At 32.6% G+C, this 13,768-nt stretch overlaps 1 protein-coding gene across 2 annotated transcripts in view; it reads right to left on the bottom strand.

Annotated features, from left to right (window-relative positions):
* NCAM2 (neural cell adhesion molecule 2) overlaps positions 1–13,768 on the bottom strand; it is a 489,746-nt gene that overhangs the window by 43,918 nt on the left and 432,060 nt on the right. For both annotated transcript variants that reach the window (XM_033418066.2, XM_004264467.3), the window contains exons 13-14: positions 8,012–8,131; positions 5,634–5,755 (exon numbers count right to left, since the gene is read on the bottom strand). In XM_033418066.2, coding sequence (XP_033273957.1) covers positions 5,634–5,755; positions 8,012–8,131 — 242 coding nt within the window. The remainder of the gene's footprint in view (positions 1–5,633; positions 5,756–8,011; positions 8,132–13,768) is intronic.

The raw sequence follows: 13,768 nt of genomic DNA, 5'->3' as shown, positions 1-13,768 counted from the left end.
GTTAGGTCACTAATTTTATTTAACCCTACTTAGCTGAGGAAATTTATTTAATGTACCAACACTAAGTGATAGTTATGATCCGATACCTATCATCAAGTTTGAGAGAAAACAGTGAAAAACTAATGGAAGCATGTACAAAACTATTTATTAAATTATACAGAGTTCTTTTGACATTACAATATGAAGTAAGTAAAAATATTCTGTACATAGAATAACTCCTTTAATTTTTTCTATACATGTTATGAGATTAATGTTTATCTTTATTCTCCAAATACATTGTTTAATCTTGACTTATTAGAGATGTTAATTTTCACAATGGGTCCATAGAGGCATCTAATTCTGCTTTTATTACTCTAGTTCTGTTCTAATAGATTCTGTCTTCTTAATAGGCCACTGAACAAAGTTGTGTGCTCTATCTACTACAAGATAACAGAATAATGTGTTTCCTGATTCATAATCTATAGGAAGTTAAACATTCTCTATATTACAATATGATTAGTCTTCCTTTTCCAGTGGAATGCAGGTTTAAATATTCAGATTCAATGTCTGCTATAAATCAACACTCACATAAGGAATATATTATCTCAATTTTGTTTCCTAGCTTATAAAATGTATAGTCCTGTGCACAGGGGAGTTGAAAGGTAGGGTCAAAGAAGCAATCAACTAAAACTCATAAGAGTGTTCCTTACTTTCCAAATGTACCTATTTTATTTCCATAGAGGTTATCCAACTAAAAAATGCACTGCATATAGCTAAATAAAATTTTAAGTTGTTCAGCTGCACTTTACTCTACTGTGGAATTCATGCAGTTTGAGGAACTAATAGATGAAGTAGCTCAGAATCATACAAAGAACAGTAATAAGTTATTTTTGAAATAGTTATTATTTCAATTACAAATATCAAGGTAAATGCAGCTATAAACATTTAGCAACTGAATCTTGAACATGAGAGTTTTTAATGTGAAGAAGTAACCTGTTTAGAAAGAAAATGTGGAGAAAATTATTCCTCCCCAAGATGGGCTGTTGTTTGACCACATAAATATAACTTTATACTGAATCTTGGAATTTGCAAATTGGGCCTGCAGAGCATGATATTTGCAGGATGGAGGAGGTGATAAAGGGAGAGAAAGAAAAACATAGGAATATGGAGATGATTTTAGTGTATTGGAGTACAAGGCATATCACTAAATGATATGGTAAAGATGAACTGGATCAGAATGGTTGTATTTGGAGGCACAGGTCCTAGACGATTAAGATGGGACAGTGAATGAGGAGTCAATACAATCTCCATAGGCAAATTTCAATTCAGCCCTTACTGCTGCAAAAGCGTTTCTGCTATAAAGTCTCATGTTTTGTTCCCCATCCCCACAGGTGACCAAGTCACCCCAATTCTGTAAGGTTCAGTTTGTCCATTAAAAAATGGGAAAAAAATCACTTTATGTATGATTATATATTTTTTTCTTCTTTTTTCTTCCAAGAGTTAGCAATACCTTCCTTGAAATACAAAGGATATGAGGAATTACTTTTACAAATCTTACCGTAGAAGCCCAAAGTTCTACTAATAAAACAGTGTTCCCTGCTAAAATGCTAATAAGCTTTAGAGCAGTAACCCAGTAATTGATTATCCATCAATTATAGCTACGTTTGAATTATGCATCCCATCATTTTCATTACGATATTTAAAATGAGATTCACTAGTAATTTTTGTAGTTAGATAAAGCTGGCTCTTGGAAATTAAGAGGAGAGGGTTGGCAAGACAGAAATAAGATGGAATTGGGGAGAAACTAAAACTTTCTTTTATTGGTAGAGTAAACACAGATATTGAGTAAATAGGCAAAAGCAGGGCATTGCTAACATTAGGCTGGTTGGGGGCAGGGTGGGGGGAAGAAAGGCAAAATAATGGAAGCTAGAGATTTACTGAAAACAAAACTTTTTCTTTTTCAAGTTTTAATCTGAGGCGGAGTCACATTAGCTACATGTAAAGGTAAAATATATTGATGACCTATCTAAATTTGAATCACTCAAAATTTTCTAATCTTATAGTTAACACTTTACTTATCTGTAACACTTTACTATCTGTGTCCTTGTATGTTTCACACATAACTTCTCATAGAAGACTAATTCTAATACACATTAAGGAAACCAAAGTAAACTTGGTCAGCATTTTAAACAGCAATTTATGTTTTCAAATATATACATATATTTCCCCTTGAATGTCTATTTCCATTTCATGAATCTAATTGGCTCTAAACAGATGTAGTCATACTCCAGTGAACATTTTCGTTTCAACAATGACTGGGACCACTATTTGCAATGGAGTGAGTGGCGGTGGGAGAAGCTAAACATACTGTAATGGGTGGTTCTGGATGGACCACTGTTATGCTACCCAAAGTGCCAATAATGTGCCTTTTTAGATACATAGGATTCATGACAGGTGCACTGTTATGGACTAAATTGTGTACACCCTCACAAATTCATATGTTAAAGTTCTAATCTCCAATGTGATTCTATTAGGAGATGTAGCCTTTAAAGAGGTAATTATGGTTACATGAGGTCCTTAGGATGGAGCCCTAATCCAACAGGACTTGTATTTTCATAAGACGAGGAAGAAATACCAGAGATGTGTGTGCACAGACAAAAGGCCATGTGAGGACACAGCAAGAAGGTAGCCATCCACAAGCCAAGGAGAGAGGCCTTGGGAAAAACTAAACCTGATGAAACTTTGATCTTGGTCTTCCAGACTCCAGAACTGTGAGAAAACACATTTGTGTTGTTAAAGCCACTTGGTCTGTGGCATTTTGTTATGGCAGCCCTAGCAGACTAAGACAGCCTTTATAATGATAAAGGTAATTACTTTAACGGTATGTTGAAGACTCCATTGTTTAGCTGACCCAACTCCCAACTATAACACCTTTATTTTAGTGGTGGTCATGAGACATATTCTACCTAATGAGACATAATTCTCATTCTGCTTGGTGGAGTTTTTGAAAAATGTGTATGGTATTGCTGGAAAAACAGACAAATTAAGCTTAAACAGCCTATTGCTCCTTTTGTTCTTTTTGCTCTCTTCACGTTCTAAAGGTAGATGTGAGGGCAACATCTTAGGAACACAAGATAATCTGTATGAAGACAAAAGCCAACATGCTAAGGATGAAAGAACATCAGGAAAAACAATTTGGACACCTGACTGTATAGCTGAACAAAGTCACAGCATTCCTACATATGCAGGCTGTATTAATAAAACTCACTAATAGATGAAGAAAAGATACAATTTGAAAGAATAAATATTTGCCATCATCAATTGAAATGAGTGATTCTGGTTAAACGCAATATAACATTTGTGTTATTTCCAATATTAACTCTTCAAAAGGCCAAGACAAGCACAGCTTTTAGTTTTAGGTAGAAATTATACATATAGAGAGTATATTAAGCATATTTTTACAACTGGTCATTGAATCTCAGGGTTCACCATGGGATTTTATTGAGGTTACCTACAAATTCTTACCATTCATCTGGATTTAGTACCATACATTTTTCTGGGTGCAACTATAGGCCACAATCTGCATTCAAGTTGTTTTCTCCCAGTTTAATTCACACTAATTTGATTTAAGTGTGTGACCCTTGCAGAGAGACTCTTTCCCTTCCAAAGAGTTTCCAGATGGTCAAATAAGAATGGCCAAGAAACCTGGCTTGACTACTGAAACACCATCAGATTCATAGAGAGACGAGTGATCCTTTCAGAGTTGTTTTGGAAGGGAGGCATGAAGCCTCCATAGCAGATTAGCCATAAAACACACACAGCTGTTCATCATCCCCAGATTGAAACCTGCAACAAAGAGGGGTCCTGGGAAGGGGATATCAGTTGGAAATGTAAAAGACTGAACTGGTGTCTAAAATTAATTGTTGACGTGTGCTACTCAAAATTAGACTCCTTTTTACTATCCCTCAGAATTGAGATGTTTGGATACTACGTATAAAATAGACAACTGATGGAAACATACTGTACAGCACAGGGAACTCTACCTAATGCACTGTGGTAACCTAAATGGAAGAGAAGTCCAAAAGGGAGGGGATATCTGTATGTGTATGGCTGATTCATTTTATTGTGCAGTAAAGGCTAACACAACATTGTAAAGCAACCATACTCCAATAAAAATTATTTTAAAAAATGAAAATATTTAGATGTTTGAATTTAAAAGCAACAACATTATAATTTAGAAAATTGTGGATTTGTGGGAAAATAGTTAAAATTCATCTATGTACTATTAAGGAGCAATTACACTATTTTCTAAAATATAATAAACTTGGAAAGTATTAATAAGTGTTCAGTAAATATAAACATGAAATTGAGACATTATGCGCCTAATCATAAACATTAGTAAAACAGAAGGTAAAAAAAAATAAATTAAAAATAAAATGATCCCTAAATTTCCAAGGTTTGCCTGATGTGGAGAAAAAAAATAAGGAATATTTTTCAATCTGTTTTGTGAGGCCACCATTACATTGACACTATAAAACAAACAAACACAAAAAAGTAATCATGCAAACTGGAAGCCAGAAAAATTTTAAAATTCGGTGTTACATTTCAAAAATTGCAAGAAATGAGTAGGTGTTGGAATACAAAAAGATGTATGTGAATTAAAAATGATAGCTGCACATAATTTTGTCATGGAAACAAATTTAAGGGAATTTATTAAATGTATTAAAGTGAATTTTGAAAGGATGGAAAAGGAAAAAAAATTAAAATAAATAGAATTGACACAGTATTATGGAGATAATCATAATCATTAGTAAATAAACTTTACAAAGTTTAATTAAAATTGTCTTTCACTTTTAACATATTCCATAGTAGACACAAATACTCAATGGTTCTTATGGCAAAGTTGTTAACAGAAATCACTTCTAGTGGACTTTGAGGTCATTTTCAGATGAAGGCAAAATCTATCAGGTGACTTTCTTCATCACTAGGCAACTAGAGGACATCCTTCATCCCCTGCATAGAAGACAAGTCCCAAGGCAGCTTTGAGCTGTCCAAAATCCCATATTAGTGCTAATTAAACTTGAAGAAATCTATTCCCTCTTTCTCAAGTTAAATGTGGCCATTCTTTTTAAAATGTTGATTAAGGTAATTTATTTTGTAAAATCCATATTAAATAATAAATGTATTTTGATTTAATAATAATTTAATAATTCATGAAAATGAATAATAAAGTAAATTTGAGATGTGATTTGTTCATCCTACCTACAGTAACTAAAGTTGAGAAGATAGCTTAGCTTGAAGTTACCAAAATCAAGCATAGTGGAAGGTGAAATATCCTGCTAACCTTGTCAGAAAACAGGGAAAGTGATCTCATTGCTGAAATGTTGCTAAGTTTAGAAATCACAAGATGAAAACCATAGCATTATTTTGATTATCTATGCTTAGATTTTACAAAAAACAAACAAACAAGCAAACATTCTACAACATATAATGATGAATTTCAGCAATGGAAAATTAGCATTTGAATTCCTATGAAAACACTTTGTCATTGTTGTTACCTAATATGCATTCACTTCTGATATATCTATGAATTCAATGCAAATTTAATGCAACTTGAAAACACTATGCAAAGTGATAATAAACAGGGTACTTACACTTCTATATTTCACGATGTATTCCAAAATAGGGGCCCCTCCATCATCTTGTTTGGTGATACTGAGTTTAAAGCTCTTCCCACTGCTTGGCTGTCCATGTATCGACGGAGGACTTGGTTCACCTACATATGTAATACAATATTCTTGATATTTGCACAGACCTCATATATGTAGAGCAACTGAATTTTAATTAAAAAAACACTGTCATGTAATCAAAATGTATGATGTTATCCTGGGTTTATCACTTTCTATTTGCCCTTTATTGTGATATAAACTCTATCCTCTTTTTACCCATCCAAGAAATAGAAACATTCATAAATCTGGAAGTATCATGCCAAAATTGTGAAAACTCAGAACTAAACATAATGTTTATATTGCAAATGCTCTGAGAATAGAACTCATTACATTACACAAGTGTACAATTTTATTTCTTATATTAATAGTCTACTATCTTTTTTCTAATGTAAGTAGTTTGTAAACATTTTGTAAATATTTATGAATATAAACATATTGTCATCAAACTATATAAAATATATACCTACCAGGAACTACAATAGCTTAGCAATTAGTTACCTGCTTTAATAAACAGATTTTAGCTAGATGCAGATTTTAATAAAGAAATTTTGTAGTATCCAATCCATAGGCGGGTTTCAAATCTGTCTTTTTTCTTTTTTTTTTAATTCTAGTTTCATGAAAATACTTCCTTTTAGTGTTATTATTCATATGGAGATGGTCTTATAATAAAGATATTTGTAATATTCTTAATATGAACAGGGATCTACTGAAGTGGAAGAATTTTCTATATGAAGGGTGCCATCACTGCTTGGCAACTTGGAATGGGAATTCTCTGTCCTGTGTCACGTATGTGATGTCCTTGGGCACGCACTGGCATCCTTTGCCTCTGTTTCCTCCAATTCCCTATGGATATGGATATGGATATGATAAGGTAACACTAAGAAACTTTTAGTGGACATGATCTAATTTGCAAGGTTCCAGAAAACTGTAGTACCTGGCCTACTCAGGAATGCCAAGACAGACAAACTAAACAGAATATAGTGAAGAGGACGGCATGCCTCCCAAACTAGAGAATCTGGGGTTTTTCTCAGCAGATTACCTTTATTTCCAATACAGTGTTGATAAACTTAAGCAAGTGAGTATTTTATTTGAGAAAAGGCAAATCATTAAAGAAATATGACAATTGAGAGTGCTGGCATGCAAGTAAATAGTAAAATAGCCTTGTATATATAGTACAACCATATAGAAGTAAGGTAAATGGAGAAATTATACAGTGATTGTTCATTAAAGTTAATTAAATTAGTGTGAAGGTATTATGACATGATTTACATGCAACATAATATATTTTCCATAAATGAATTAAAACTACTCCACAAAACAGTATAATAATGCCTTAAAATAATTCAATAAGAGAATATGAGAAAAACTATGAAGGGTGGTGCTGCTGAGGACTACAAGCAGAGAAGGGATAGGTCTCTATTTAAATAAGGCAAAGTTGTTCTAGAATCATTTTAGTCTGAAAGTAGGATTATAAGTCAAGATGTACTTGCAGTCGTCCTGGTGATAATAATAAAGAGGAACTGAAAAAGACACTGGCATCAGGAACGGAGACAAGAGAACACATCTGACATTTTACGATAACCAACAGAAAAGTACTGGTCACAAATTAGGATAAGATAATTATTGCTGTCAATTTGCCTGCCCTAATATAAGTATATGATAGACAGGGTTATGTATAGATTATATAATGGTGTTTGTTTAGTCACACTCAAGTTTTCTCACATTTTTAAACAATTTATTCAACATAAAGGAAATCTATACTGTTTTAAGTCTGTCTAACTTCATGTAAATGCAGTTGACTTCACTCCAAAAGAGGATAGTAACAAGAAGGAGGCTGCAATAGTTATTCTTCTGCAGTCACCACTGCAATGGATTAATTTACTAGTACCTTTTTCTCACACTTAGGGTCTATGTAATTCATGGAATAAAGGCAATGGTCATGCTTCAGCAAAAGACTAGAACATTACACATGTTACATAGATACTTTTCTACTCTCTCACAGAATATAGTCTGAGCACTACAATTTAATTAATCAGACTGAATAAGTAGGACACCTTCCTGACTGGACAATTTCCTGAGAGCAATTTTACTGTATATATTGCAGTGCACTTTTCTTTTTCCTTTGCTCCAGCACAATGTTACTTTTTATAAATCTGAGATGCCACCATCTCCAGAAACCACTTCAACAAGGACATAATTCACTTCCTCAAAGTGTTGAAATGTCTCCCTGCATTTTAAAATTCTACTTAAATTTGCAAGTGAAGAGCATAGCAACAAAGAGCAAAACAGAGAAGATTACTTACGAACTGGTAATGTTTGGAAAATTTCTATTTTACTGTAGTCTCCTTGTCCTTTTCCATTTACAGCTGCAACTCTGATTTCATAAGTTGTATTTGGTTCCAGGTTGCTCAAAACAACAATTGCTAAAAGAAAAAAAAATAGGCCTATGATTAATGCATTTTAATAAGTAAAACAAATCAAACTATTACAAAGCTGAGTGAACAATATCACTGTAAACCTTTCCATGAAATACCTGAAAAAAATAAGAAATACACAGAAGAAGAGAATGATTTGTGAACAATCCTCTTCTTCATCTCTATTTCAGCTTTCTACCCACATGCAGTAACTTTCAAAGATGAAAATTAATAGCTCCTTTTGTGATACTTACAACTCACAAAGTAGAAAGTAAAATATTTTCTTTCATCTTTTTAATATTCAATTTTTGAAAAAGGATTTAAATAAAGCATCTTTACAGAATGCATTCTCAAATACTTTGCCTACTCAAAACAGATGATTTCTACAGAAGTTAATGGAGATATAGAATTCAATATCTAGAAGTCTGGCCTCCAGTATAAGGTGTTTGAGTCACATCAAAGATGTGTCACTAAGTTGACTACTATAATAGTGGATCATTTGTTCAATAATCTCAAATCAAATCAAATTATTTTTAACACTAGCTTGGAGCTTGTCATCTCTTGTATTTTCTTTCTGAATTTCTTCTCAATTATATACCATACCAAGCCTGGATTCAACATGACACAAAGGAGAAGAAAGAATCTGAAAAAGTACAGGGATATAAAAGTTTATTATAAACATCTCTTGGGAGTGTCAGCCCCTTTAATTTGCGAGAAAGTTTTAAATACAATTGCAGATTTCAAAATTTTGCATCTTTACAAATTCCTATGGTGGAGCTAAAAAAATTCCATAGTTGCTTCTATCCTTACTGTTTTTGCTAAAAAGGGCAAAAATTAACTAGTGGAAATGGCAATGCCTTGATGAACAATCAAAAGGAAGTTATGTCTGGCTTACAAAATAACTTAAAGTCAGATGATCAATTCATAATAGAAGACATAATCAATCATAAAATAAAAGATTAAACCATAAGTAACCAGGATCACATTTGTAGGACTATTGATTAACATGAACAATGACTGAAGATGATACACAGTCAATAAAATTCCAATAGAATTTATTAACATGTTTCTGATAATTAATATATATTCACTAAATAACATTTTTCATTTTATGTTGAATGAATATACTTAATGAATTTGTTTTGATACTTCCTTGTGCTCCCTTCTTTTCCCTAATATTATCATGTATACCAGATAAATATTAATGGCCAAAATACGGTTCAGATATCAACCAGACCTTATTTAATCCAGTACAGATGTTTCAAAATCATTAGAAAGGATACATTTCCAATTAGTGAAATTTATGTTTGCATTTCTCAGTTTCTCTACCTTGTAAGAAAACTGAACTTGCTTTTGAGAGTGCATGGCCTTGTCAAGCCTCAGATGAAAACACATGGTGTCAAAGCTAAGGAGGCCAACTGGGGAAAACTGGATTGGCAGGGAAATACAACTGATTAGAAGCTGCAAGGTAAATCAGAAAATTAAGACTTGAATTCAATTAGTTCTGACAAGCTAACAACCTGGGAGCTTTTTCAGGAAATCCAAACCCAGTTGTCCTGGAGTCAGTGAAATACATAATATCAGCCCAAGAAAAAGAAGACGACTACAATGGAGAGACCGTTAGTGGACAGATGACACTGGTCATGAAGATTATGGAAAGGGAGAGGGAATCAAACTAAGAGTTAGGCAGCTAAAATGCTAAGAAGTTGGAATCCTATTGACCTTATGAGAGAAAGTTTCCACTCAAGGTCAGCATACGAAGGAATTCAAGAGTTAAAAATTCATCATATTTTATCATTTAATCAGTTAATAAATATAGCAAATTTAAAGCCAAAGTGAGCTAGAGCTGCAGAAATTAATGCCTTATAAAAGTGTGTTTATTCTTCAGGGCTTGTAACAAAAATGCTTGGGCCATTGGACAATCAATACTGTCATGGAGTAGTTTGTATCTGATTATCCTCTTCTTTACCCTAATGAAGAATGACTTGATGTAGCATGGACATATGAGAGACTCCAGCAGGAAGTAACCAGACTGCAATAACCTTTGTAATAAGACATTTAGTGATGCAGACTTTAGACTCATGAAAGAAGTCGTGTGGCTCTGGGCCAGATTCCACCACTGACTGAGATTCAACCAGGTCTTAGGACTGAGGTGGTCTCTCAACTTCTGAAAAGACACTTTTATTAAATGTAATAGAAACAAAGTATAAAAATAAGTTTAAAGAAGGTATAGATAAAAAATTGTGATTCATGAAATAATCACCCCTGTATATCAATTATTTATTCAAGTGGGGATATTATCTATAGACTGTGAAATAATACAGAATAATGGATCATCTAAAATTTATTCATCCTTAACTTTCTGTTTAATGGAAAAATATTTTATGTTTACAGGCAAAATAGTCTTAGTGATATTTATAAATCTTAACATTTACACAGATAATCTATACAGAGAGTCTCTACAAGAATATATGAGTTTGCCATAGATGCTTTTACTGCTACAGATAACTTTGGTATGTGACATGCCTCTCCATATTCTATGATGTAAAGATGCAGCTGTTACCATCATTTCAATATTATGAGATAGACTGTAACTCAGCTGTGTGGAACTAGTAATGCTTAGATTCAATTGTTTGTCTTTATGTAATCAAACAAGAAAAGCAACAGAATTTAAAGCACACAATTTTAATTGTAAATAAAATTCTTCATTTCATCAGAAGTGTAGAGATCAGACTGTTCATTTTTTAGGTTAAAAATGCATAACAATAGAGCTATCAAAGTATCAGATAAGATCAAATCAGGGAAGATTGAGGAAATTACTTGGATTAAACAACTAAAACAACACATACACACACAACACAAAGCAAAGCAACTCCATATTTTACTTGAATTATCTGAGTGATTCTAGACAAACCTCTTTCTGGCTTGGGTTGCCAGCATTCCTCTTTCTCTAACATTTCATAGGGATTGTGAGTTTTGGGTGTCCCTCTACCTCTGCCAAGGGGAAATCTATTTCTTTAATTGCGTTCTGATCAAGTCAGAGCTGATTTTCCCCATGTTTCCTCTTATTTTTCTGTTCTGTGTGAAGACTCTCCTCTTTACTGACTGAGTTTCACAGCAGGGCAGTTTGCCGAGGAGAGGAGAAAAGAGGGCAAAATGATGATGGAGCTGTTATTACAACATTGGGCTAAAACACTTAAATGTAAAGTGGATGAGGGAGGCCTTATAGAGGACCTTCCAAATTATAGGGGAGAGGTTTGGAAATAAGCCTATTAATGCCAGTTTTACAAAATGATATACAAGAAATCAGTCTGTTTTTGAGTTCTGACTCTAAAGGTTTTGGTACAATAACCCTTGTTATGAGGCTTATTAACATTGTGTGAACATAAAGATTACTGTGTGAAATAGAAACAACTCCATAAATTGGGACTAATTTAAAGAGAGGGAAAAGAAAAGATTCAGGGGAGGCAGAGCCTACGTCTGTAATTTGGCTTGTCTTTCTTTAATGAGAGGATGTATACATGAAATCATCCATAATTTACTGGCATATTACCAAACATAGGGTTTCTGAATACACAAGGTAGGGCTTGAAAGCAAACCACCACTTGAAATTCAAATGCTGTGTACTCTATAATAGAGCACCTCAAATTATGAAGTTAGTTAATGAAAGATGTTCTTTCCCCAAGTGTGTCCATACAATAGAACAACAGAACCACAAACTAAGGTGTGGGAATGGGTTCTTTCTCTACAATTTATTAGAAATTCAAACTCAAAAATTAGGTGAAAGTAGTTCTAGATTACAAACCATTAAAAGTTCTTTAAGGACAAACGGCATACATTAAGGTCTTTCATAGTTATATTCAGTCAGCATGATTTGGAAACCATACTGCAATTCTGAAAATTATAAACAATCATGAATTTTTCTTTGACATGGCAACAGGGACAGGTTCTATAAAAAAGCTATTTCCCTCACTAATATAATGTTTCTGCTTGATTTAAATATAATTGAGTTTCATAAATGGCCATTTTGTCACCTGGCTATAAATGTAAAAAGTACAGCAAAATACTGAAATGCATAAAAACAATGACATTTTAACTGGCAAATGAAAGGGAAATAGGAACTTTTTAAATATTATTTTTACAAGTATGGAAATGATATTACTAGAGAGAAAAATCTGAAGTTGTATTCTCTCTTTAAGAAGGGAATCAAACTTTATTAAAAGAAGTTGAACAAAATAAGTTTAGTTTGTTCAGATAATGAATTATAAATTCCTCCCTTTGGCTGTCAAGAGAAGCAGAGGCTACAGAATATTTACAACCCTTGGAGCAAAATAAATTACATATTTACAAACTAATTATGCTGAGCAAAGGTCTAAAGTGAGATTAAATTTAGCCATGTTTTCTTAACTCTCCTAAACCCCAGATGTCTCCATGCATTTTTCCTGTCAATCAATGTAGGGAGATAAGGACTCCCTTGATGTAGAACTGTTGTATCATCCACCCAAAATGGAACTGTTCAGGTTGTCAAGAACTGTGAAACATGTCAGATAGCTATGGGAAAACACAAAGCTTGGCTAGGATAGAACTGATCATTCGAAATTACACTTCTTGTTAATCTCCTTAGATAAATCTGAAAACATAATGAAATCCCTGAAGTTTCTCACCTGAGATTCAGCTTTTGTTCTCTAAACAATTAAAACAAGACAAAAAAAGCTTTCTTTTTGAGGGAGAGAATTCTGACTCCTTTCTGCAGAAGTTTGCAATAGGCTTGAAAAAAAATAAAAGTAATTTTTTACCTTTTTATCCCTAATGTAGAATTTTTTAGTACTTTGACTCCAGTTATTCTTTACATACATAAGAATGAATTCAGGGATAGCTTCATTATTAATGAAAAGTGTCTTTAAGTTTTCTTAAGCGGTTTATGTAAATAATCATCTCAGTTCAATTGTATTTTCATTTATTTTTGAAAATATAAATTTTTATTTTTGTACAAATTACACTATGTTTCAAGATTCCATTAGTTGCAAAAGAATATGATCTCACCTTTTTAAAAGTACCTTGGAGACTTTTATGGATCATAATATAGAACTTGTATATATATTATAATATAAATAACATTTGTGGATATATTTTTATAATAAAAAATTCATATGAATATATACATTGATGAACAGGAGAAAGAAAAATTAACCACATGATTATATGCTGTTTGCGTGGGGCTTTTATTCAATGTATTGATGACACTATTTTAAAATCACAGCTCATCATTTCTGAATCTTCATAATTATTTCTTTACTATATTTCTCTTTATGTTCTTTTTCAACATGAGTATAAACTATGTATAAAAACAATATGGTCATTTAATAATTGAGTTTTAACTGATGAAAGATTTTACACAGAAGTACTTGTTGTCCCTTGAAATTAAATGGCTTCTTCTTGAAATATACTCTCTTTGTAAAAACCTTGATTTGAAAACAGAAAAGTTCCATCAAAATTATTTTCATAAACTAATCATACTTTTTAAATTTAAAATATAGTATCTATTATCACATAGAAATTATTCATCTAAGGGGAGTTCAATTGATTTTTTTTAAGATCCACTTAGTATGTAAAATATGAGAGATATATAATTACCAAAAATTTTCT

The sequence above is a fragment of the Orcinus orca genome, chromosome 5, assembly GCF_937001465.1.
Source record: "Orcinus orca chromosome 5, mOrcOrc1.1, whole genome shotgun sequence".
NCBI classification, from domain to species: domain Eukaryota; kingdom Metazoa; phylum Chordata; class Mammalia; order Artiodactyla; family Delphinidae; genus Orcinus; species Orcinus orca.
The sequence above is the reverse complement of the archived record's forward strand: the minus strand, read 5'-3'. Positions and strand labels throughout refer to the sequence as shown.